General features: G+C 39.1%; 2 protein-coding genes and 1 long non-coding RNA gene across 33 annotated transcripts; all 3 read left to right on the forward strand.

Annotated features, from left to right (window-relative positions):
• The first annotated feature begins 391 nt into the window (after positions 1 to 391).
• Positions 392 to 4,262, forward strand: mettl27 (methyltransferase like 27). The gene is made up of 6 exons (XM_050040862.1): positions 392 to 582; positions 1,030 to 1,160; positions 1,461 to 1,589; positions 2,160 to 2,295; positions 2,532 to 2,624; positions 3,764 to 4,262. Exons 2-6 carry the CDS (start codon positions 1,041 to 1,043, stop codon positions 3,970 to 3,972), a joined length of 687 nt encoding a protein of 228 aa, XP_049896819.1. The 5' UTR covers positions 392 to 582; positions 1,030 to 1,040; the 3' UTR covers positions 3,973 to 4,262.
• A 96-nt stretch (positions 4,263 to 4,358) lies between these two features.
• On the forward strand, positions 4,359 to 23,011 carry LOC126387987 (girdin-like). Of its 31 annotated transcripts, none has more exons than XM_050040828.1 (11): positions 4,359 to 5,778; positions 6,141 to 6,203; positions 7,543 to 7,626; positions 14,515 to 14,598; positions 16,269 to 16,352; positions 16,815 to 16,898; positions 21,380 to 21,463; positions 21,617 to 21,679; positions 22,297 to 22,380; positions 22,483 to 22,611; positions 22,693 to 23,011. In XM_050040828.1, exons 1-11 carry the CDS (start codon positions 5,523 to 5,525, stop codon positions 22,971 to 22,973), a joined length of 1,296 nt encoding a protein of 431 aa, XP_049896785.1. In that variant the 5' UTR covers positions 4,359 to 5,522; the 3' UTR covers positions 22,974 to 23,011. The 31 variants fall into 31 exon arrangements, with proteins under 31 accessions (XP_049896785.1, XP_049896786.1, XP_049896791.1 ...); XM_050040829.1 differs by lacking the exon at positions 7,543 to 7,626 and adding an exon at positions 14,289 to 14,372; XM_050040834.1 differs by lacking the exons at positions 6,141 to 6,203; positions 7,543 to 7,626 and adding exons at positions 13,946 to 14,117; positions 14,289 to 14,372 and having other exon boundaries at positions 4,359 to 5,606.
• On the forward strand, positions 10,972 to 13,924 carry LOC126387990 (uncharacterized). The gene is made up of 4 exons (XR_007569714.1): positions 10,972 to 11,048; positions 11,565 to 11,699; positions 12,341 to 12,388; positions 13,787 to 13,924. It is a non-coding gene; the product is annotated as an uncharacterized LOC126387990 (long non-coding RNA).
• Positions 23,012 to 23,952: the final 941 nt, after the last annotated feature.

The following is a 23,952-nucleotide window of genomic DNA, read 5'->3' on the forward strand; positions in this document are numbered from 1 at the left end:
TACAGTCTCAAAATAAAGGGGCATCGTGCTTTTACTGTTTTAGCTCCAACATTTTGGAAATGCCCCCCCTCACGTTCAGGTCAGTGAGTCTGTGCCACATAAAAAAAAAACCCTTAGAAAAAACACGTGTATGAGCTGTGTTTTTATATGTTTGTTGTTTCTTTTTGGTTTTATTTGCCTTTTATTGTGTTTCTTTATATTGCTTTTATTGTTGATTATCTGTTTCTGTTTTTGAAACTGTATTTTTATTTGCTGTTTTATGTCGTGCACCACTATGCACTTTTATTAGCTGTAAATCACCTTTGAACTGCTACACGAACAACGTTTATAATTATTATTATTATTATTATTGTTATTAAGATCTGTGCGGCTTAGGTTAAATAGTATGGTGGCCCTGAATGCAGCAGCAGGAGGGCAAACACGTAGGCTAGTGGTGTTGCTTCCTGGTACACCGAGCTGTGAATGAAAAACACAGCGTTTTATGTCGTTACAGTAGCCTACATTTGGGAACGGCTGGGGGAAGCAACTTGAAACCTGACCGAAGAGGAAACTGCACAAAACAACAACAAAAGGCTAATGCGGGTAACTCTATCACTACCATGCATGCTCATCTCTTATGTACTGTTAATAGTTGTAGTAGCAGGCTGAGGTCGGCCAGAGTCCAGGCTCCTACACAGTGCAATTCAGGGTTTAAAATAATTTTCTATTTTTTGCAAATAGAAACATGAAGCAAGGAAGTGGTTTTCAGTGTAGCAGTTGCACAGTGTTTTAAATCGCCCCCACTTATTCCATATTAATATAACGCGTAACACAATTACCAATTGATTTCCCAGAATTGATTTGGAGATATTTTCAGATTTGTTTGTCTGCACATGAAATCACAAAAGGAGTCACTGAAAGGCCAAATCAAATCCAAGTATGGTATACTAACTCACACGTTAAACTTCCAATCTATGATACATATTCTGATATCTGTTGTTATTATTGTTACCACTTGACTATATTGTCCCTGGTTCTTTCTCTGAACAGGTTTTTATACAATGGCAGCTGCCACTAACACATTTGAAAATGTGAAAGCGGCCGTCTTATCAGCTCATAAGACCACCACATCAGCAGAAAAGGTCGACTTTTACAACTCCTGGGCAGAGAACTATGAACAGGTGAGATGACTGAAGTAAAGTAACATGATATCAGTAAATATTGGCCGTATTTCTTACGTCAAGTTAAATAATAGGAAAGGTTTAACTGATGAAGTGAAACATGCCCGACTGAAAACAACACTGAGTCAATGAAATCCCAAAATACATATCATTATGTGGCTCCCTGTGTATCTTATAAAATGTTTTAAAAACTGGCCTCTATTTCCTTTGTATGTAGCCAAATGTAGTCTTGCAGTGCCATGTTTATCTTGTTTCTTTGTTTTAAAAATCATTGTTCTTTCTTAAAACTGGTTTGAGTAGGATCTGGAAGTTCTGGAGTACCGTGCACCAAGTCTGGCAGCAGACAGCATCTCCTCTCATTTCAGCGGTGACCGTGAAGCAGCTGTAGTGTTGGATTTGGCCTGCGGCACAGGACTGATGGCCAAACAGGTACACTCACAAGATAAATAACTAACTCCTGGTTTTATGAGATTATAGTCAAAGGAAAACTGAATCTAGAGGAGTAACTGCATGTTCGCAGCCTGTATGTAATTTAATATTTGACAAAGGCCTTTTTTCTGTGCTTCTTCTAAGAGTGAAGACTAAAAATAATAATTTCTTTAAAATATGACATCTGTATTGATGCCTGGTCTGTTTCAGTTTAGAAGATAAAGTATATCCAGTCAAATATGTGGCATTTATTGACTCTGGTACTTTTATTGTTACCTCATTTACATTATGTGCAATGTGGTTTTTGTAGTATGCTTTTCAATATTGTATGCAGTGTATCTTTTTTTTAACTCGTGTTGTTGCACCGACAACAAGGAGTGGCTCTAAAGACTTTCTTCCTCTTCTTTTCCCCTCTCTCCTTACATATACTAATTTATTGTTTGGATCAAAACTTCAAAACCTTTCCCTTCTTGGTCTCGTGAGACCTTATCACTATGAGTTTTTAGCTTCTACGTTAAGTTGATTTAACCAGTAGGACTGATAAACAGCCAATGTGTCTCTGTTTTACAGATGAAGAGACATGGATTTGGACATTTTGTGGGTATTGATGGAAGTGAAGCTATGTTGGAGATGGCCAGAAAGAGCGGGTTGTACCAGGACCTGAAGCAGTCCATGCTAGGAGAGGGGCCGCTACCTGTCCAGTGGGGTAATATAATGATTTGAATTATTTCTAATGGGCCATTTATTACTGTGATTCAATAGGTGATCCTTAAGGGGGCAGGTTAGCTGACTTTATAAACTTATTTTGAAAAACACAAATCAAAACTATTGTCTTACATGATATTACAACTATTGAATATTATAAATCTTTATTGTCATTATCAGTAGTGATGTAAACTCTCTTTTATCTTTACTCTTTCACCTCTCTCCTCCTCCCTGCAGGTTTGTTTGATGTGGTCGTGATCATTGGAGCACTGAGTGTTGGTCAGGTCCCGGTTAGTGTCGTCAGAGAGATGTGCAAGTCCACCAAACCAGGTGAGAGCATATTTTTTAGGTCTGATGCTGTCTTAACCGTAATTCCAATCCATGGTTTTAAATGAGCATCTCCTCATTGAAAGTGAACAGTTTTTTTCATTTGCTTGAACATGTTCGTCCATTCAGAATTTACAGTTGGAAACAGTTCACACACAGGCCTAAACTGAAAGTTTCTGGCCAAAATTACACATTTTTTTGTTAGAAAAATGCTCCAACACTTGCAAAACATTAAAAATGTGCAACCAAAACAAATCTTTGGGGGCACCCAGTAGCTCAGTGGGTGGAGCGGGCACCCCATCATGCTCTCTCTCACTCTCTCCCCCTTTCACGCTGCAAATTGTCCTGTCATTAAAGGCAAAAAGCCCAAAAAGTAATCTTAAAAAAAACAAACATTTCCATCAATCAACACAACATGTGCTCAAATCAATGCATTCTTTCAATTAATCATTACATAATGGACAACAAAATACAGCTGCCAATATGAGGCGGTTCAACCTTTATTTGTGCCTGTGCCATTTGTTGATATTTTACATAGTTGTAGTATGTACCAAAAGCATGATATGAAATCAGTGCTTTTCTCCAAAGATCAAGTTAGTAGAAATAAAAAATCCTGCTGCACTCTGCACCTGCACTTTCCTGTTTCCTCTCCTGTTGAAATCCAAAAAAGGGATATGTTTTCTTAGAGTTTCCTTCATTCATTTTACAGTATTACATTCAGTATTCATTTTTACATGCCTTTGGCCTCTCTGATCCATGCTTACAAATAGCAACACTGAGGTGGTACCTTTTACAAATGGATAAGGACTGATTCTTGATTGAAGAGCTGAGCACAGGAGTTTCACACAGGTGCATTAGAGATTTATAATTATGTAAGTAATTTCTATCAGCTGTAAATACATGTTTGTCGAAAAGAGTTTTGGGTCTTTTTACGAGATCTGTGTTAACGGTTTTGAAAAAGGGTGTGAAGAGTGTGTGAAACCAATGGAAAAGTGTCAGTACATTTTAAGAGAGAACTTCTGCTTTGCTAAGAGGATGATGATGAAGATCAAGTGGATCCCAGTTCCATTAAGCGTGTCTGAGCAATTGTGAAAAACTGAACTCTGTTAAAACACCCCTGCATTCTCACCCTTTTCCACTAGGTGGCTATATTTGCATGACAACCAGAAGTAACCAAGACAATGTGGAGTACAAAGCCGCCCTGGAGTATGAGCTGAAGCTGATGGAGGATGAAGGGCTCTGGACTTGTGTAGAGGTCACTGAGGTGGAAGACTGGGAGAGAGCGGTGTCAGAGCAGGAGGACGGCTATATATCTGGTGCTGTGTACCTTTATAAGAGACTACAACTATAGTACATTGCAGGACAATGATGATGGGACATCTTATCAGCAAAGGTACATAACAACTGAAGAAGATACAAAATAAAGATATGGAGCTCCAGTCGCCAATGTAAATATAAGACTCCAAATGTTGATGAATAAATGTTTCATTTTCATGTTTAACAATATTCATGCTACATGCATAAGCATGCTGCAGTAAAATTGGTATCTGAAAAAACACTTCAGATTACTAAAGATGTACAGTATCTTGTGGATATGCAGTAAAGTCTTCCTAGTAAAAAATGATATAATGAACATGATAACCGTGTGATATGTGAAGGTGTAACTTACGTATGTGTCCGTAATGCATCAGTTTTCACCGCACATTAAAGGACCAGTGTGTGGGATTTAGTGGCATCTAGTGGCGAGGTTGCAGATTGCAATTGCAGTTACTGAAACTTCTCCCGAAAACAAATGACCCTGTCTAAAGGCCAGTGTTTAGTTTTTCAGCTCTGGGCTACTGTAGAGACAAAATGGCGGACTCTGTGGAAGAGTACCAGCCCTGTGTGCAGGTGTAAACAGCTCATTTAAGGTAACAAAAACACAACAATTCTTAGTTTCAGGTAATTATAAACTAATGGAAACACTGTAGTGAATAATATATTCCATTTCTGCCGGTTTAATCTTTAATCAAACAAACAGGCAAGTTAGATGAGAATAATTTAGAGTCATGCGCCTTGTAACTCAGCAGGGAGATCTGGTCACATAAATCCTAGGCCACTCATTTTCAATTTAAGGCCAATAAAGCAGCGAGACTTTATAACTGAAAAAGGATTTGAATGACTTACTAAAAAAACAACACTGAATGAGAGAAAAGAGGAAACAGGAGAAAGGAATAACACTCCTTCTTCCCTCTTAATCCCCCTAAACCCTCCTAACACCTCTACTACCCCAACTCCTTTACCCCCTTACCACCTATCTACTCTCTTCGGACTCTGAACAAATTTAAAAATGACCCTTCATGTCACCTGAATACAATTTGAAGTAATTTTAGAGCCTGTACAGTTTGCACGGCTCAAAGGAAATTGAAATGCAAAACAAACATCTTGAAGACTTGAGTGAGAAAGTATGGGCTTGAGAAGAATATGCAATATGCAGGACTGATAATTTCATTTAATTTTTGAAGAACTGAACATGTATTTGCACATTAGACATGTCTTGATGTTAGTCTTGAGTTAAGATTATACTTTGCTCAGTTTACAATTTTCACACACTAAAAGGCCTCAACATTAGGATAAGTGTGTTTCTGTGACTGTTTGTCTGTGTGTGTATTAATAAACAGGGTGTATGCACAGCTGTGACTGCATGAGAGGGGATCATAGTCAAAGTGTTGCAGCAGCCTGTAGCAGCTTGTATTTTCTCAGCAGCACAGAGATCATATTGAATCATCTGAGGCCTTGACTCAAACTATCAAACAAAAACACTTGTTGTTTTTCCCATTGGTTCAGCCAGCTGAAGTTTGGAGACTACATAAGACAGGCCGACTCTACCACTGTACCTTTGTGAAGACGTGTAAGTGGACAATGAGGGTTGTTGTTGGTTTGCTGTTGTTGCTGCTGGCTCTGTGTGGGTCAGGGGCTCAGGGGGAGGGTGGAGGCCTCGGACAGGTGGGTGAGATCAGTGAGTTTCAGGAGACAGCTCCAAGAGATGCAGCTGAGGAATCGGCTGAGTCGACAACAAAGCAAACCACCCCTGACATCTGGGCGGAGGTGAGGGCACTGAGAGACATGGTGGTGGAGCTCAAGGTGTTCGTGCAGCTGCTGCAGAGAGAGAACTCTGGTAAAGACTGGGTACTTTTCCTGTTGAGCGTTAATAATGTTGTCCTTGAAGAGTTTGATGTGTGATCTTGTCATGGATATTTACAGTAGTTTGAGTACTAGTTCAACAGATTGTGCATGTTAACAGTCTGCTCTGCTCTGTAATTCACTGTCACTGCATTAACTCCAGACTTACAGACCAGACTGAGCAGCAGTGAGAGTGAACTTGATGATGATTGTGTGAGCTCAAGAAAAAATCCTTAAAAATCTACAGTATATGTTATGGATAGGATAATTTATTAACATTTAATGAAAAACACAACAGAGCTCATTGTGGTATTTTTAAACTGTCACAAACAAAACTCTAATTCCTGTGTTTTTCAGACCAAGAGATGAGACTGACTGCCACTGAGAGCAAAACAACTGACCTAGAAAAAGAAAATGCAGGTATTTCACTGATAAACATCATAGTTTAATAAGTTTCATGGCTTGTTATTTTCTACTACTACCAGTGGTTAGGGTAAGGGCATCAGCCAGTGATAATAATGGATTAAAATGAAGGATCCAGTGAAGGAACTGTGAGTCATGGCTGGACTAAGCTGTTAGTGGGGGCAAAAAATTTGTTTGGCTATCTTAATGAGTAAAATAATTATGCAGCGACCCTCTACAGAACATGGTCATTTAACAATGTGTTGTAGTGTTGGTAAATTCTTAAAAGATATATAAGTGGCTCAGAGTCCAGGGTGACGAGGTTAGAAAGATGATGTGTTGTATTTTATTGCTCAGAGCATGTAAACAGCATGTTTATAACAGATGGAAACTTATATTATTGATTTTATCCGAGGCGTGTTCCTGCACCAGCACAGTCCCTACTGATATATTGCTTCATGTGACTTGTTATCAGGGTTAATGCTAATAAATAACTTCTATTACTCATTAAGCTCACTTTATGTGAACAGCAGCAAAGGGCTACAAGCTAATACCATATTACAAATAATGTGAGAGTAAAAAAATCATATGCAATATGTGAATTAATAAAAACTTTCTTACCATCAACCAATCATTTACTTTGGTCTGTTGGTCTGCCAACTCTTCAACTCATACATCAACATTTTCTTTGAGCTGATGTTCCAACTTGGTGTTCACGTGAATTTTCCCAGTTGGGAGCTCATTTTTCTGATTATTACAACGCCAAATGAATGCAGGGTAAAACACAATGGACCTCTGAAATGCTATCATCAGCTAACATTGTGTTAGCATACTAACATTTACTGATTACCATTAAACACAAAGTATAGTTTAGGCTGATGAGAATGATATTAGATTTGGTCAAAAAACAAAATTTTGACTAATGACGGCACAAGATTAAAAGGTTAAGAGATCACCAAAGTGAATCCAGTTCATCCTGAGGTGCTAGAAGAAAAAGACCATGAATGTTTGTACTAAAGTTACTGGCATTGCATTTAATATTTTAACATAGATGATAGCCATCTTACATGGTCAAAAAAAAACAAAAAACACCTTTCTAGGTTGCTGACAAAACTGAACCAAACCTATTATGTGTCAGATGAGAACTGAATTGTGTGTGTCCTTTTCTTTTTAATAGTCTCATCAGTTGTTTTGGGCGGCACAGATGGTTTAATTTTGTCATGAACATTTTCAGTATAGTTCATTTTTGAGAATTGGGTCAAAAGATGACATGAGGGTCAAAATGCTGTATATACTTTGTTGTGCATGTTAACAGTCTGCTCTGCTCTGTAATTCACTGTCACTGCATTAACTCCAGACTTACAGACCAGACTGAGCAGCAGTGAGAGTGAACTTCTCCTCAGCAAGTCCAGGATTGACCAGCTGGAGAGAGAAAATGCAGGTGATGATTGTAACGTTTTATTCACTGCACACACACACACACATACACACACACACACACACACACAAAGACACACAATTTTGATTACATAATTTACTTTTTTGTGTTAACAGGGAGACCAAAGGTGGCCTTTTACACAGCTCTGACTGATGCAGGATATATTGGACCACAAAACACAGACATCACACTGAAATACAGCAAAGTCTTCACCAACATTGGCAATGCTTACAATCCAGCTACAGGTAATATACTGCAGGTCACATGATCATGTGTGCTCATGTTCATTTACAATACATAAAGTAATTGTTACTGTATTTCATGTTCTACTCTTACTCTGCAGGTTTCTTCACAGCACCAGTCAAAGGGGTCTACTATCTCCAGTTCACTGTGTGTGGTAACCACACAGGTCTCATGGGTGTGTATGTGTACAAGAACAACCAGCGGATCATGTTTAATGTCGAGTGGAAGGAAGATGCACATTATAAGTACTTCACTAACTCTGCTGTCTTGGAGCTGATGGCAGGAGATAATATTCGCCTGGTCCTCCCATCAACCTTTGTTATCTATGACGATGTAGATAACCACAGCACCTTCAGTGGCTCTCTTCTCTTCACACTGTAAGGATGTTGTTCAGGCTGATGTGTGATTGATTTATCACAGAGTCTGTTGTTCTTCAGAAACTGCTGCTTCCAAGACAAACATCTGTACATTTACTGCATGTATCAAATATTGTGATTCTGAATCTGACTTCCCTCTTGTGTCATCACATGAAAACAACATTCAAATAAATCAAAGACTCTTTGCAGTTTTGTTCATTATCACTGAGTTTAGGTCTTCATATAGAAACTTTACATGAGACAATTCCATCAACTTTTTGATTTGAATGTGGCTCAAACTACACTATTATTATTATTATTATTATTATTATTAACCTTTATTTAACCAGGAAGATCCCATTGAGATTAACAACCTCTTTTTCAAGGGAGACCTGGCCAAGATAGGCAGCAGCAAGTATGAAGCACAGTTACAAATTACACAGATAAAACACAAACAAATAGTATTGAATTTACAAGCAGATTATGAAAAACAAGTACATGTAGTGGAGTCGGCCTCAAGTATTCTTAGTTTGGATTTAAAGGCGCTCAAAGAAATTAACCCTGTTAGTTTCCAGTCATTTTGCAACATATTCCATGCTGAAGGTGCAGAGTAGACAAAAGCCTTTTTACCCAATTCAGTACGGGCATATGGAACAGAAAGCAACAAGTAGTCCTGCGAACGAAAGGAGTAAGGACAAGCACTTCTCTGTGCAATTAAGGAACAAATGTAGGAAGGCAGTAGACCAAGTAATGCCTTATATATAAAAGTATACCAATGACTGAGCCTTCGGGTAGCCAGAGCAGCCAATCCAGGCTATAAAGCCTGAGTGAGGTTTCACTGATACACTCCATGAGCCATATTAACACAAGCTAGGATGCGGGCTGGTAAATGAAAGACAGAATCTATGTCGGTAAATGAAATGTCATCATCTGTGCAGTGTAGACAGAAGAAAACAGGATATTTCAAACAACACTTATACTTGAAGTTGTTGTTGTTCACTGATTTATATCCAATATTTTTTGTACATTCTACAGGTTTGGAAGTATGCTGTTTTCTTTTAAAAAACAACCTAAAATATCTGTCTGTGTCCTCTCGAGGCCTCTCATTAAAGCCCATTCTGCATTCAGGGATAAAAAAAATCTGCCTATGTGCTCTGTTTCTAACAACAAAATGTTAAGTTCTGGTATTAATTTTCCTATTTTCAAAGTGATAAGAATGCCGTTGTTGATAACAAATGTCAGCACTATTGGTAGTAAAGTAACCTGGTGGTTAGCATTGTCGCCTCACAACAGGAACCATTAGAACCCAGGACGGGAGGCTTGAACCCAGGGTGGGGGAGCCCCCTGTGAGGAACTTGCATTGTCCAAAGACATGCACATTAGGTTAATTGGTGACTCTTAATTGGCTGTAGGTGTGTGTTGGGGGTGACTGGTTGTTTGTCTGTATGTCAACCCTGTGATAGTCCTGTCCAGGGTGTACCCACCTCTCGCCTAATGTCAGCTGGGATGGGCCACAGCCCTCCCGCGACCCCCAACAGGATAAGCTGTTACAGAAAATTAATGAATTATAAGTAACAGCCCTGAAGATCTTACTCAAGGGATAGGATCAATCAATCAATCAATTTTATTCATAAAACCAAATATCACAAATCACAATTTGCCTCAGAGGGCTTTATACGACATCCCTCTGTCCTTTGGACCCTCACAGCAGATAAGGAAAAACTCCCCCCATAAAACCCTTTAACAGGGGAAAAAAAAGGTAGAAACCTCAGGAAGAGCAACTGAGGAGGGATCCCTCTTCCAGGACGAACAGACGTGCAATGGATGTCGTACAGAACAGATCAAATTACAAATTTGCAGTAATCCATATGACAAAATGATACATAAAGAGAGACAGAGACAGATACAGAGAGAGATGCAGAGAGAGATGCAGGGCAGACAGTAATGATAATAGCTTACAACCCAGCAGGTCTCTCAGATCCTCCTCCTCAAACAGCCTCACTGTCCCTCCAGCACGCCTGACCACCATGGGGTCCAGAGCCTTCAGCCCCTAAATATATTCAATCCCTGGACACTTTCAAATCCAACATCAAAATCTGTTTAAACAAGCCCATCACTGCTAAATGTCATTGCCTGCTGCTAACTTTTTTAAATGTTTTTATAATTGCTGCTGTGATTTTTGATTTTTTATGCTCTATGTACAGTGACCTTGAGTGTCTTGAAAGGCGCTGATAAATAAAATGTATTATCATTATTATTATTATTATTATTATTATTATTATTATTATCATTACAACAACATTAGGAAAAAGGACAAGGAAAAGGACAGAATCACTACCAGCTAAATGTACTCAAAATTTTAAAAGTAGGCCTACTCATTCAACAGGAAAATAGTCCTTGGGAGTGTTGCAGTAATATATTATATGATTGGATTGTCTTGCTGATACATTAAAGGGGAGCAGCACCTAAATTATGAATTCAGATGTCATTTTTGTGGCACCCTGGACACTCTGTTAGTTCAGTTTCAGATTATGTCCTGATTTATTTCTTTGTTAGTTATTGTAAGTAACTTGCCCCCCTCCACCATTATTTTTCTTATTAATAGTTTAAAACGCTGCGTGTCACTATCAAAAACACACTTACTTCACCTGAAGTAATTGTAGGGCGACACCTGTTTTCGCCACAGATTGGCTGTGTAATGTGACTGAGTGGCGCTGTAACCCTGACGTAGCAGTAAGCAAGTTCAGTGGCTAAACATTAGACAGTCGAGACAGCAGCACAGAGAGCCCACACTCATCCAAGACTGTTTTCCTGTTTTACTGGCAGGTGAGCAAAGCGCCTTACACATTTATGTTAAGTTTGTCTTTAAGTTGTGGTGCCATATCTTTATGTTTACAGTGTGCTTAATGTCCGTAAATAAGGCAGCTAACGGTTGCTAGCCTCAGCTGCTAACACAGGCATGTCGTGCCCGCCATAGCTGTCGGCTGAGCGTAAATACTAGTTAATTGCGTCGGAAAGTAATGCTAGTGGTCTTATCTTGTACTTGTATTGTTTATTGTGTGAATAAATATCACGTTCAGAGATTTGTAAACATGAAGCAGCAGATATAAGCAGCTACTATGGGCAGTTTTGTTGCATAAAAGTGTATGCACACAGCTAAAAATATGGAGTTTGTGAGTGTGTAGGCTGTAAATTTTATGTGTGTTTAATATTGATTTAACTGTAGGACAGTAATTCTTATGCTGTTTGTTACTGTATTGTTTTTGGCTGTAATCCTGACATAAGAGGAAGCAAGCTCAGAGCTGATGCTCATCCAAGACTGTTGTCCTGTTCTATTTGCAGTGTTGCTGTCCAATAAAATCAGTGGCACCTGGATGTAAGTTATGTCATTGTACACGTGTAACACTTTCAAGGCCTGAATGTTGCATCAGTGTTTGTGAACAGGAGCTCTCTCTCTCAAAGCCAGAAACCAGAGAAGTAAGTCTCAAACCTGTGATGTCAAGTCTAGACAATGAATAGGAGACTAATTTTGTGGACCCATACGCTCTTAAAAAAAAAAAAAAAAATCCCCTGGTTCAACTTAAAAAATTGAAGTTAACAGTTTGCATGCATCTTTTTAAGTAGCTCCAACTCTGGCAGTAATGAGTCAGTCCGATGAGGCTTTTTTAATCTGACAAACTCAATTAGTTTAGTGCGACCAACATGATTTGCTTTGAACTCAAAAAGCTTAATTTAGTTGAACCAGCTGAATATTTATCCAAAAGTTGTGGTGATATTTAGTGGTCTAATTATTTTTTTAAAAAGATATTCTATTATTTTAAGTCAATCCTACTCAAAAATGTTTTTCATGTTGACCAACTTTTTTAATATCAACTGACTAAAATACTTGAATGTAACAAAGATAATTGTTATGCTAAAAACTTCTTTATTTTAAGCATTATCCACTAACTCTATGAATCATTTTTTAAAGACCTTAACCCATATGTTTTGTTTGTAAACTAACTAAAATAACTAGTGACATGGAAAGACTGCAGCCTCACAGAAACAAGCTGCTGATTTCCAACTGCAGTTTTCCTCTCTCTGTGTGCATTATGCATGTTCTCCACATGTCTGCGTAGGTTTACTCTGGGTGCCCTGGTTTCCTCTCATACTCCAAACACATGCAGGTCAGGTAACATCATTATATTGTAAATAAGAATAATTAAATATAAATGAAAAATCATGTTAATCATCAGTCAATCATATGTGTTGGTATCTGTTGTTGTGAGTACAGAGATAATATAATCACTCACTCACGGGATTAAAAAAACACACTTTACAACAGTTTTCCGGTCTTGCACGTATAAAACAAAATGTGGAAAACAAAACAAAAACAAAATATCTTCGGAACTTGTTACCATGACAACTCGACTGCAAAGTTTTCATATATTTATGTATTTGACTTTATGTAAACTAAAAATGACCCAATTATTCATTTCCCCCAAAACACAACATAAAGTGACTGCAGTTTGTATTATTCACTGCAGCTCATGCATTTAATACAGCAGATGAATAGCTCTCTCTGCACCAAAGTCTTTGCACAGACCTTAGAGTATTTCAGTAAGAGGATATGTGTTTGAAAAAATATGTATTTCTCATTTTGAGTCAAGACTAGACATCCAGTTTTCAAATTGAATTCAAAATACTGTCTATTTACATGAACACATATAGTGAAAATACTTAATTTAGTTAAATAAAACACTCAAAAAGCAACATGAGAGCTACATCTCAGACAAGGCAATAGAATCCTCTTTTTTTTTTATTTAACCAGCATTTATGTTTTATTACTTAATGTTTTTAATAGCCAGAAAATAATTTGATGTCATAGTGAAGTCAAATCTAGAAAAATGAATCTAGATTAAACAAAAACATCCAAAATAATATGAAATACTTTATAATCATCAACCTAAACAAAATCTTCACAATGTGACTTGTTCAAATGTTACAGGAGGGTTTCTTCCTCGTACTTAGTGTGAGCGTATGTATGTTTGTCTGACCGCCTGACCTTTGACCCCTGACCACAGTTCAGCAATCTGTATTGTCAAAACTGGGTTGAAGTATTTTTGTTAGCACCAGAGGGCTTCAGAGAGCAGATATTAACTTTCTCTGGTCCTCAGTGATTTCACAAATAATTTAGAAGATACAAACATCATAATATAAGATGTAAAGGACTATCATCTCAATATTCTGACAGAGGACAGTTTTTATATCAGTTTATACTATATCAGAGAGAATGAGATGAGTAGTGAGACAGAGCCTTCTCTGAACTGAATCAGATAACCCTCAATCACACTAAAAGGCCTTAGCATTAGGATAAGTGTTTCTGTGACTGTTTGTCTGTGTGTGTATGAATAAACATGGTGTATGCACAGCTGTGACTGCATGAGAGGGGATCATAGTCAAAGTGTTGCAGCAGCCTGTAGCAGCTTGTATTTTCTCAGCAGCACAGAGATCATATTGAATCATCTGAGGCCTTGACTCAAACTATCAAACACAAACACTTGTTGTTTTTCCCATTGGTTCAGCCAGCTGAAGTTTGGAGACTACATAAGACAGGCCGACTCTACCACTGTACCTTTGTGAAGACGTGTACGTGGACAATGAGGGTTGTTGTTGGTTTGCTGTTGTTGCTGCTGGCTCTGTGTGGGTCAGGGGCTCAGGGGGAGGGTGGAGGCCTTAGACAGGTGGGTGAGATCAGTGAGTTTCAGGAGACAGCTCCAAGAGATGCAGCTGAGGAGTCAACCAAGCAGACCACAGAGCAAACCACCCCTGACATCTGGGCGGAGGTGAGGGCACTGAGAGACATGGTGGTGGAGCTCAAGGTGTTCGTGGAGCTGCTGCAGAGAGAGAACTCTGGTAAAGACTGGGTACTTTTCCTGTTGATTGTTAATAATGTTGTCCTTGAAGAGTTTGATGTGTGATCTTGTCATGGATATTTACAGTAGCTGTTTGAATACTAGTTTAACACACTGTGCATGTTAACAGTCTGCTCTGCTCTGTAATTCACTGTCACTGCATTAACTCCAGACTTACAGACCAGACTGAGCAGCAGTGAGAGTGAACTTCTCCTCAGCAAGTGCAGGATTGACCAGCTGGAGAGAGAAAATGCAGGTGATGAAATGTGTCAGTGCACTGATGCACTTATTATGAGCTCCAGAATAAATCTTTAAAAGTCATTATGGTATGGACAGGATAATAATGAAGAATATAAAAATACAACAGAACACAAACATCAAACTTCTTCTGTTTTCAGTCCAAGCCACAGACCTGACATCTTTAGGAACTAGACTGACTGCCACCGAGAGCAAATCAAGTGACCTAGAAAAAGAGAATGCAGGTATTTCACTGACAAACATGATGGTTTAATAAGTTTCATGGTTTGTTATTTTATATGCTATTATTTTGACTTTAATTCTAAGTTTCACATGCACATGTATGTGTGTGTGTGTATTCGGCTGTCTGCAGATAATCTTGCATAACACTGGACCTATCCTGTCAGCCTCATATTTTGTGTGTACATTTATGACTGGTTGCTCAAGGACCTCTCATTGTTGCGTTGATTCACAGTTGTTGAAAATCCTATTTTATTGACTGCTGACTCCTCACTTCTTTTTAACGGTCGGTAAGGGGCACAAGTTTTCCAGAAATCCACATTTTAATGCCTCTACGCCTGTGTTAGCTGTCTTATGTTTTTGGGTTGTCCGTCCATCTGTTCGTTTGTCTGTCAGTTCCATTCTCATGAATTTGATATTTCAATAACACCTTAAGGAAAAACAATAAACTGATTAGATTTTGGTGATTGAAGGTTGAGGTCACTGTGACCTCACAACATGTTTTTAGCCATTACTCAAGAATTCATATATTATCTATGACAAACATTTCACACAAATGTCTGACAAGATAAAATGATGACATTTTATGTCCAATAGGCCAAAGGCCACCTTCACTGCGACATCATAATGTTCTGCAAAACACTGTTTTGGCCGTTACTCAACGCCATAACTCAGACATCCGGAGGGAGCTCGGAGTAGAGCCGCTGCTCCTTCGTGTCGAAAGGGGTCAGTTGAGGTGGTTCAGGCATCTGATCAGGATGCCCCCTGGGCGCCTCCTGCTGGAGGTGTTTGGGGGCACGTCCCACTGGTAGGAGGCCCCAGGGCAGACCCAGAACACTCTGGAGGGATTATATATCTCATCTGGCCTGGGAACACCTTGGGTTCCCCAGGAGGAGCTGGAAGGTGTTGCTGGGGAGAGGGACGTCTGGGGAGCTTTGCTTGACCTGCTGCCCCCATGACCTAGCCGCGGATAAGTGGATGAAAATGGATGGATAGATAATTCAGGAACAGAAGGGGAGACATTTGGTTGGACACTGATTTGGTGATTCTAATCTTGGGTGACCACCTAGAACTGTCCTGATTATGGCAGGCTGGGTTGAAGATGTGTGTGAAGCATCCACATTTTAGAATTTGTAGCTTCTTAGCAGCAACACCCACATGTGAAGCACTGTCTTCTGTCATGGCTACATATGAGTCTGGACAGACATGGATGTAAACTGTAACTGCAGCTTGACTGGTTTGTGGTGGTATAAACTGCAAGGCTGTAATTTTTGTTTTGTCTGTTTTAATAGTGTCATTTCCTTCTCTGTTGTGCAGTAGCTTATAGACAAAGTTATTACTGGTGAAATTCCAGTAATGTATGACATGGATCAAATAATTGTGGCTATGTTTCAGTTATTAAAATACATTTCTCTCTTTCATGATATTTTATCAGTATTTCACATACAGTGCATGTCAGCAGGAAAACTCAATCTGCTCTGTGCAATATGTCACAGGTTCTGAGCCGGGCTGCATTTTGTCTACTGGAATTACAAGAGTGTGTGTGATAAGCCTGGGCCTCCACCTGGATGCCTGGTGGAAATATGCACTCAGCTGAGTGCGCTGTTGTCATTTAAGATGTTTTTGGAATTCAATAACCATCACAAACATAAATCGAACTTCTTCTCTTTTTCAGTCCAAGCCACAGACCTGATATCTTTGGGAACTAGACTGACTGCCACCGAGAGCAAAACAAGTGACCTAGAAAAAGAGAATGCAGGTATCTCACTGATGGTTTAATAAGTTTCATGCCCTTTTATTGTCCATGCTATTATTCAACAGCAGGTTAGATTTTTACTTGATGATGGTATTAGATGGAAAGTTAAGAGATCACCGAAGTGTCAGTTTATCCTGAGAGGTACCTGAATATGTGTACCAAGTGTAAAGGCAAACATCCAGTAGTTGTTGAGATATTTCAGTTTAGTTGCTTAAACCAAACCTCTGAGCTACAAGGAGCCACACAGGTGTAGGTTGAGAAAAGTTTTGCCATTTAGACCAATAGACCTGAGGACCTGATGGACTTTGAGAGTTGAATGTGGTTGAATCTTGTCATGGACATTTACTCTAGTTTCTAGTACTTATTTGAGTATTAACTCAACAGATAGGATGAGGGTCATGAAGATACTGTATATAGTTTGTTGTGCATGTTAACATTTTTTTTGTCTCTGTGCATTAACTCCAGACTTACAGACCAGACTGAGCAGCAGTGAGAGTGAACTTCTCCTCAGCAAGTCCAGGATTGACCAGCTGGAGAGAGAAAATGCAGGTGATGAATCTTCTTATCATAACACACACACACACACACACACGCACGCACGCACACACACACACACACACACACACACACACACACCCACACACACACACACACACACACACACTACTTATTTAGTCCAGGTTAAGTTTAATAAATGTGCTTTTTTGTGTTAACAGAAAGACCAAAGGTGGCCTTTTACACAGCTCTGACTGAAGGATTTATTGGACCATACAACACAGACATCACACTGACATTCAGCAAAGTCTTCACCAACATTGGCAATGCTTACAATCCAGCTACAGGTAATATACTGCAGGTCACATGATCATGTGTGCTCATGTTCATTTACAGTGCATAAAGTAATTGTTAGTGTTTTTCATGTTGTACTCTTACTCTGCAGGTTTCTTCACAGCACCAGTCAAAGGGGTCTACTATCTCCAGTTCACTGTGTGTGGTAACCTCACAGGTCTTATGGGTGTACAATTGTACAAGAACAAGCAAAGGATGATGTACAATGGGGAGTGGAAGGAAGCTTCACATCTGAAGTATATGACTAACTCTGCTGTCTTGGAGCTGATGGCAGGAGATGAAATTCACCTGGTTCTCCCATCCAGCTATGCTATCTATAACAATGGAGATAACCACAGCACCTTCAGTGGCTCTCTTCTCTTCACACTGTAAGGATGTTGTTCAGGCTGATGTGTCACTGATTTATCACAGAGTCTGTTGTTACTGGCTACACTGCAGTTCTTCAGAAACTGCTGCCTCCAAGACAAACATCTGTACATTTACTGCATGTATCAAATAATGTGATTCTGAATCTGACTTCCTTCTTGTGTCATCACATCAAAACAACATTCAGATAAATCAAATATTCATTTAAGTTTTGTTTGTCACCACTGAGTGTAGGTCTTCATATATAAATGTTTTCTAAAAATACATTCATCCTCATAATTATATTGTATCTATATTTCACATACAGTGCAGGTTAGCAGGAAAACTCGATCTGCTCTGTGCAACATGCTGCGGCTCCATTTAAATCTGTGACGTGTATTTCTTGGACGCTTCTGCACCATGTCTGCTGGAATTACAAGAATTGTCTAGAGTGGCTGCAGTCAGCCTTGGTGGTGACTTCGTCGCCTGGCAGAGATCTGCACTCCACTTTCTTGTAAAGGACTACTTCATCCACAAAATGATGATTAATATATCAGTTATCTTGCCATTTTACCTTGAATTTGTCAAGAAAACTTGTTTTTTTCCTGCATACCTCCGGTGAACGGAGAGGAAACGGGACTAAAAGCAAAAGCATATAAGTTTCCCTTGTAGTCCCAGACAGAAAGGGCTAAGGCAAGGCAATGCAATGTGTTTGGGAAGTACTGAGGGTACGACTGGATAAATGAGACTTGGTTTATCCTGTATGAGTTGTGTGAGTATTTGTACATAGATGGGTTTGTGTGTTTGTGGTTGTCAATATGGTCCCCATTTACTTTGATTGATTAACAGTGACTGCTGTCTTTGGATTCTTCACTGGAGGTATCCAAAAAAGACAAAATATTTTTTCAAGAATTCATCATAATATGGCAAGAATAATTGATATTGATATTGATATTGATATTGATATTGATATTGATATTGATATTGATGTGGATGAGGTATTCCTTTAAGTAATGAGAAAAGTGCACTCAGTAGAGTTCAGATATCAGCCAGGCGTCCAAGTGGAGGCCCAGGCCACTCTAGACAGCTCTTGAAATTCATGCAGACGCAGTGTTGCACGGAACAGATTGAGATTTCCTGCCAACATGCACTGTATGTGAAATAAAGATAGAACATAAATATAAGGAAGTATTTATTTTTAATAAGTAAAACACAGCCACAAATCTTTGATCCATGTCATCTATAAATGCACTTCAAACAGTATTAACTTTGTTTTGTTTAGTTCAGGGAAAAACAACATTTTTACTATGCATGTGGTCCATTACAGTGTATGAATCTTATTATATAGGTCACGTTTTCTTGTAGTCTTATCTGGAAAACATGAAAATATGATAAGCATACTCTCAGACAACCGTCACTAAGTGTCCCTGCACCACAAACAAAGACAGACCCTTCACATCCTGAGACGCATGACACAGTCAAACTAACCTTATCTTTATCTGTTGGCTACAGCACAACAAAGGAGGAAATAACATTATCAAAACAGGCAAAAAATGTCGTCTGTATCAGAAGGTAGGACTTGTTGTTTTCAGCTGATCCAATTTCTGGAAATTTTGCCCCCCCTACTGGCTGATAAGAGGTGTGAGGAGTCAGCAGTCAGTAAAACAAGATTTTCAACAATTAAGAAACAAGTAAAAAGTCCTGCATTCAAAAACGTAATTATGTGAAATAACATAATTACTATGAGCTAAATGTACCTGCAATGTCAAAAGTGTAAGTAGGCTACTCATTAGGTAGAAAAATAGTCCATGTGAGTGTAATGAATGTTATGATTGGATTACTGATGTGTTAATGTGTAAGCGACATTTTGAAGATGTACCTTGTTGAAGTGGAGCTGATTATTTACTTTATAGACATTCATTGTAATTTATGAAGTGATTATAGGTTTTGTATGTAAACTCTTGTTGTTAAAAGTAACTAGCAACACTGAAAGATGGCAGCCCTCAGCACTGCAGCCTCACAGAAATAAGCTGCTGGTTTCAAACTGAACTGGCTTCTTCTCACTGTGTGCAGTTCACATGTTCTCCACATGTCTGCATGGATTTACTCCTCCAACACTCAAAACACATGGAGGTCAGGTAACCTGATTATACTGTTAATAAACATGCTTCCAATAAAAAACAAAACACATCAATCATCAATCATAGGCTATGTGTTTCTGTCACTGAAACACAATATGAGGTGACTGCAGTCTGTATGGTTTACTTCAGTTGATACATTACATAAAGCAGGGAAATATCGCCCTCCAGTGACAAAAGTTTGATCCTGCATCAAAGTGTTAAGACCTTTGAGTACCTCAGTGAGAGGGTACGGCATTGAAAAAATATATTTCTCATTTTGAATACAGATTGGAGATTGCATTAACTTTTCAACTTTTATTCCAATTAACAGTCTGTACACATGAACGTAAATATTGGAAATATATTGTGTAAAATTATTATTTAACCTGCATTTGGACCAGCATCAAAGTAAGAGTACTGAAAAATAATTATGGTGTGTTCATGTCTTTGACTTTATGTCATATAAATCACAGCCAAAAACATTTATAGTGTTGCTCTATCGTGCTGCTAGAAATATTCTTTATAGAGTTATTGTTTTAAGTTTTTATTCATGAGAAAAATATTTCATGTCAAAACAAAGGCTAATCTAAAAAATGTATCTGAGGTACGTGATGGAAAAAAACTAAAATACGATAAAATACTGCATAATCAACAATCTAAACAAAACCATTACAGTGTGACTCACTCAAATACTACAGGAGAGTTCCTACCTCATACCTAGTGAGGGTGACTGCATGACTAGCTGACCCTGTGACATTTTGATATTAGGTTTATAATATATCAGAGAGAATGAGATGAGTAGTGAGACAGAGCCTTCTCTGAATTGAATCAGATAACCCTCAGTCACACTAAAAGGCTTTAGCATTAGGATAAGTGTTTCTGTGACTGTTTGTCTGTGTGTGTATTAATAAACAGGGTGTATGCACAGCTGTGACTGCATGAGAGGGGATCATAGTCAAAGTGTTGCAGCAGCCTGTAGCAGCTTGTATTTTCTCAGCAGCACAGAGATCATATTGAATCATCTGAGGCCTTGACTCAAACTATCAAACACAAACACTTGTTGTTTTTCCCATTGGTTCAGCCAGCTGAAGTTTGGAGACTACATAAGACAGGCCGACTCTACCACTGTACCTTTGTGAAGACGTGTAAGTGGACAATGAGGGTTGTTGTTGGTTTGCTGTTGTTGCTGCTGGCTCTGTGTGGGTCAGGGGCTCAGGGGGAGGGTGGAGGCCTCGGACAGGTGGGTGAGATCAGTGAGTTTCAGGAGACAGCTCCAAGAGATGCAGCTGGGGAATCAACCAAGCAGACCACAGAGCAAACCACCCCTGACATATGGGCGGAGGTGAGGGCACTGAGAGACATGGTGGTGGAGCTCAAGGTGGAGCTGAGGAACATGGAGGCAATCGTGAAGGACAGTGAGAGCCAGGTGTATGACCTGAAAGCTGAGCTGATGGTCACCAAGGTGCACGTGGAGCTGCTGCAGAGAGAGAACTCTGGTACAGACTGGTTACTCTTCCTGTTGAGAGTTGATGATGTCGTCCTTTAACAGTCTGACTGAAGTGTGTGATGTTGTCATGGACATTTACAGTAGTTGCTACCACATTTATGAGAATTGGGTCAAAATATGACATGAAGATCAAGATGCTGTATATAACTTGTTGTGCATGTTAGCAGTCTGCTCTGCTCTGTAATTCACTGTCACTGCATTAACTCCAGACTTACAGACCAGACTGAGCAGCAGTGAGAGTGAACTTCTCCTCAGCAAGTCCAGGATTGACCAGCTGGAGAGAGAAAATGCAGGTGATGAAATGTGTCAGTGCACTGATGCTCCAGAATAAAACTGTAAAAATCATTATGCTACAGGTTAATTCAGCTAACCGAGCTCATTGTGTAATTTTAACTATTTTACAAATCAGTTTAATTTTAAACAAAAATCCAACTTCTGTTTTTCAGACCATGAAACTAGACTGACTGCCACCGAGAGCAAATCAAGTGACCTAGAAAAAGAGACTGCAGGTATTTCACTGACAAACATGATGGTTTAATAAGTTTCGTGGAGTATTTTTTCTGTGCTATTATTTATGTTTTTTTCAAAATTGCTAACCAATGTTTACCTAAGATAGGCCTACTTTTTTTGACCTGTTAACACAGCAACACGCCTACATCTCATCAATTAGACAAATATTTCATTTTCATCTCAAAACCATATTTTGTTCATTTAACTCTACATTTAAAAAACAAAAACTTCCTCTACACATACTAATGCTATCAAAACACAACAAACCTACTTGATATCAAATCATTCTTTCAAAACACAGCACACGTTTTCACATGTTTCTCGAGCTCAGAGAAACCACACAGGTGTCAGATGAGAAATGTCTTATGTGAATCATTTGTAACAGTCATATTGGTTGTTTTGGGCGGCACTGACAGATTATCTATTTTACCATTTGGGCATGAGGACCTCCTGGACAGTGAGAGTTGAATGTGGTTTTCTCTCATCATTTAAAGTAGTTTCTAGTACATGTACGGGGTCAACAGATAAGATGAGGGTCAGGATACTGTATATAACTTGTTGTGCATGTTAACAGTCTGCTCTGCTCTGTAATTCACTGTCACTGCATTAACTCCAGACTTACAGACCAGACTGAGCAGCAGTGAGAGTGAACTTCTCCTCAGCAAGTCCAGGATTGACCAGCTGGAGAGAGAAAATGCAGGTGATGATTGTAACACACACACATACACACATATGTATGTATACATGACTTATTTAGTCCAGGTAAAATTTAAAGTCATACATTGACTTTTTGTGTTAACAGAGAGACCAAAGGTGGCCTTTTACACAGCTCTGACTGATGCAGGACATGTTGGACCATACAGCACCGACATCACACTGAAATACAGCAAAGTCTTCACCAACATTGGCAATGCTTACAATCCAGCTACAGGTAATATACTGCAGGTCACATGATCATATGTGCTCATGTATCTGTTGTCACTGTTTTTCATGTTCTACTCTTACTCTGCAGGTTTCTTCACAGCACCAGTCAAAGGGGTCTACTATCTCCAGTTCTCTGTGTGTAGTAACCGCACAGGTTATATGGGTGTGTATGTGTACAAGAACAACCAGCTGATCATGTTTAATGATGAGGGGAAGGAAGAAGTGGGTCTTGAGTATCTGACTAAGTCTGTTGTCTTGGAGCTGAAGGCAGGAGATGAAATCTACCTGGTTCTCCCATCAGATTATTCTCTCTATGACAGTCCACATAACCACAACACCTTCAGTGGCTCCCTTCTCTTCACACTGTAACCACGTTGTTACCGCATATATCAAATAATGTGATCCTGAATCTGACTTCCCTATTGTGTTTCACACGAAAACAATATTCAAATAAATCAAAGACTCACTGAAGTTTTGTTTGTTATCACTGAGTATAGGTCTTCATATAGAAACTTTACATGAGCTCCACTGATGCTCACATACTGTAACTGTGACAGGGTCAAACCATGCTGTAGAGCCTGAGTGAGATATTATTGAGACATATTAACTCCAGTCTCCAAACCCATCAGAACCCACCAGCTATTGTCTGATGATGAGGATAAAGACTCTGGGGTTGATAGCCAATATTTGGAGAGATCAGGGGCATATTCAATCTGAGAACTGTGTGCACTGTTTTGCTACGGTTTTTGGGTTGAACAACATGTTTCCTCAAAACGGCGTGCAACAGACTTTAAGGTCAATTTCCTTTTTTTTTGTCGGTGTGTCAGAGGTGTTACCCAGTCAGCAGGCACATAGCGGTAAGGCTCCTAATACGTTGGTTGCCAACTGCTGTTAAAATCCAAGAAGATGTAAAGGAGAAGAAGGCAGTGTGCTCACATACACAACAAGGTGTTAATGCACCAGTGTCTCTGTTTGAATAAACTTCCCGATACATACACATGTATAAAAAAGACTGGATACAGAGTTAGAAAAAGTTCCTCAGTAGCGCACAAAGCAAAAAAAAATCTTGATTTCCACAATGTAAAAGTACCCGTATCTCCAGCATCATGAGACCCATTGAGCAGGCGCACTAGAGACTTTTGGCGGCCGAGTGGGCTACTTCCCTTTAACACTTTACGAATTTGAATGGGGATAAAATGTTGTAATCGTGCAGCTCTTCCAGACTTTTCAAATGTTGTTAGACCGAGTGGATTAAATCCTGATCGTGAAGTTAATCATTCGCAGAGGTTGTGACGCTCAAAAGAAATGTATCCACTGACTGATATTTGTCTCTTTACAATTTAAGTCT

Source organism: Epinephelus moara, chromosome 3 (genome assembly GCF_006386435.1).
Source record: "Epinephelus moara isolate mb chromosome 3, YSFRI_EMoa_1.0, whole genome shotgun sequence".
Lineage (NCBI taxonomy): Eukaryota > Metazoa > Chordata > Actinopteri > Perciformes > Serranidae > Epinephelus > Epinephelus moara.

What these genes read in the sequence shown, in the direction of transcription:
- LOC126387987 (XM_050040828.1), top strand. Translation starts at nt 5,523, where the DNA reads ATGAGGGTTGTTGTTGGTTTGCTGTTGTTGCTGCTGGCTCTGTGTGGG. An exon ending in GCTGGAGAGAGAAAATGCAG is followed by an intron (nt 21,464 to 21,616) that starts GTGATGAAATGT and finishes TCTGTTTTTCAG; the next exon opens with ACCATGAAACTAGACTGACT. An exon ending in CCTAGAAAAAGAGACTGCAG is followed by an intron (nt 21,680 to 22,296) that starts GTATTTCACTGA and finishes CATTAACTCCAG; the next exon opens with ACTTACAGACCAGACTGAGC.
- mettl27 (XM_050040862.1), top strand. Translation starts at nt 1,041, where the DNA reads ATGGCAGCTGCCACTAACACATTTGAAAATGTGAAAGCGGCCGTCTTA. An exon ending in GCCGCTACCTGTCCAGTGGG is followed by an intron (nt 2,296 to 2,531) that starts GTAATATAATGA and finishes TCCTCCCTGCAG; the next exon opens with GTTTGTTTGATGTGGTCGTG. An exon ending in GTGCAAGTCCACCAAACCAG is followed by an intron (nt 2,625 to 3,763) that starts GTGAGAGCATAT and finishes CTTTTCCACTAG; the next exon opens with GTGGCTATATTTGCATGACA.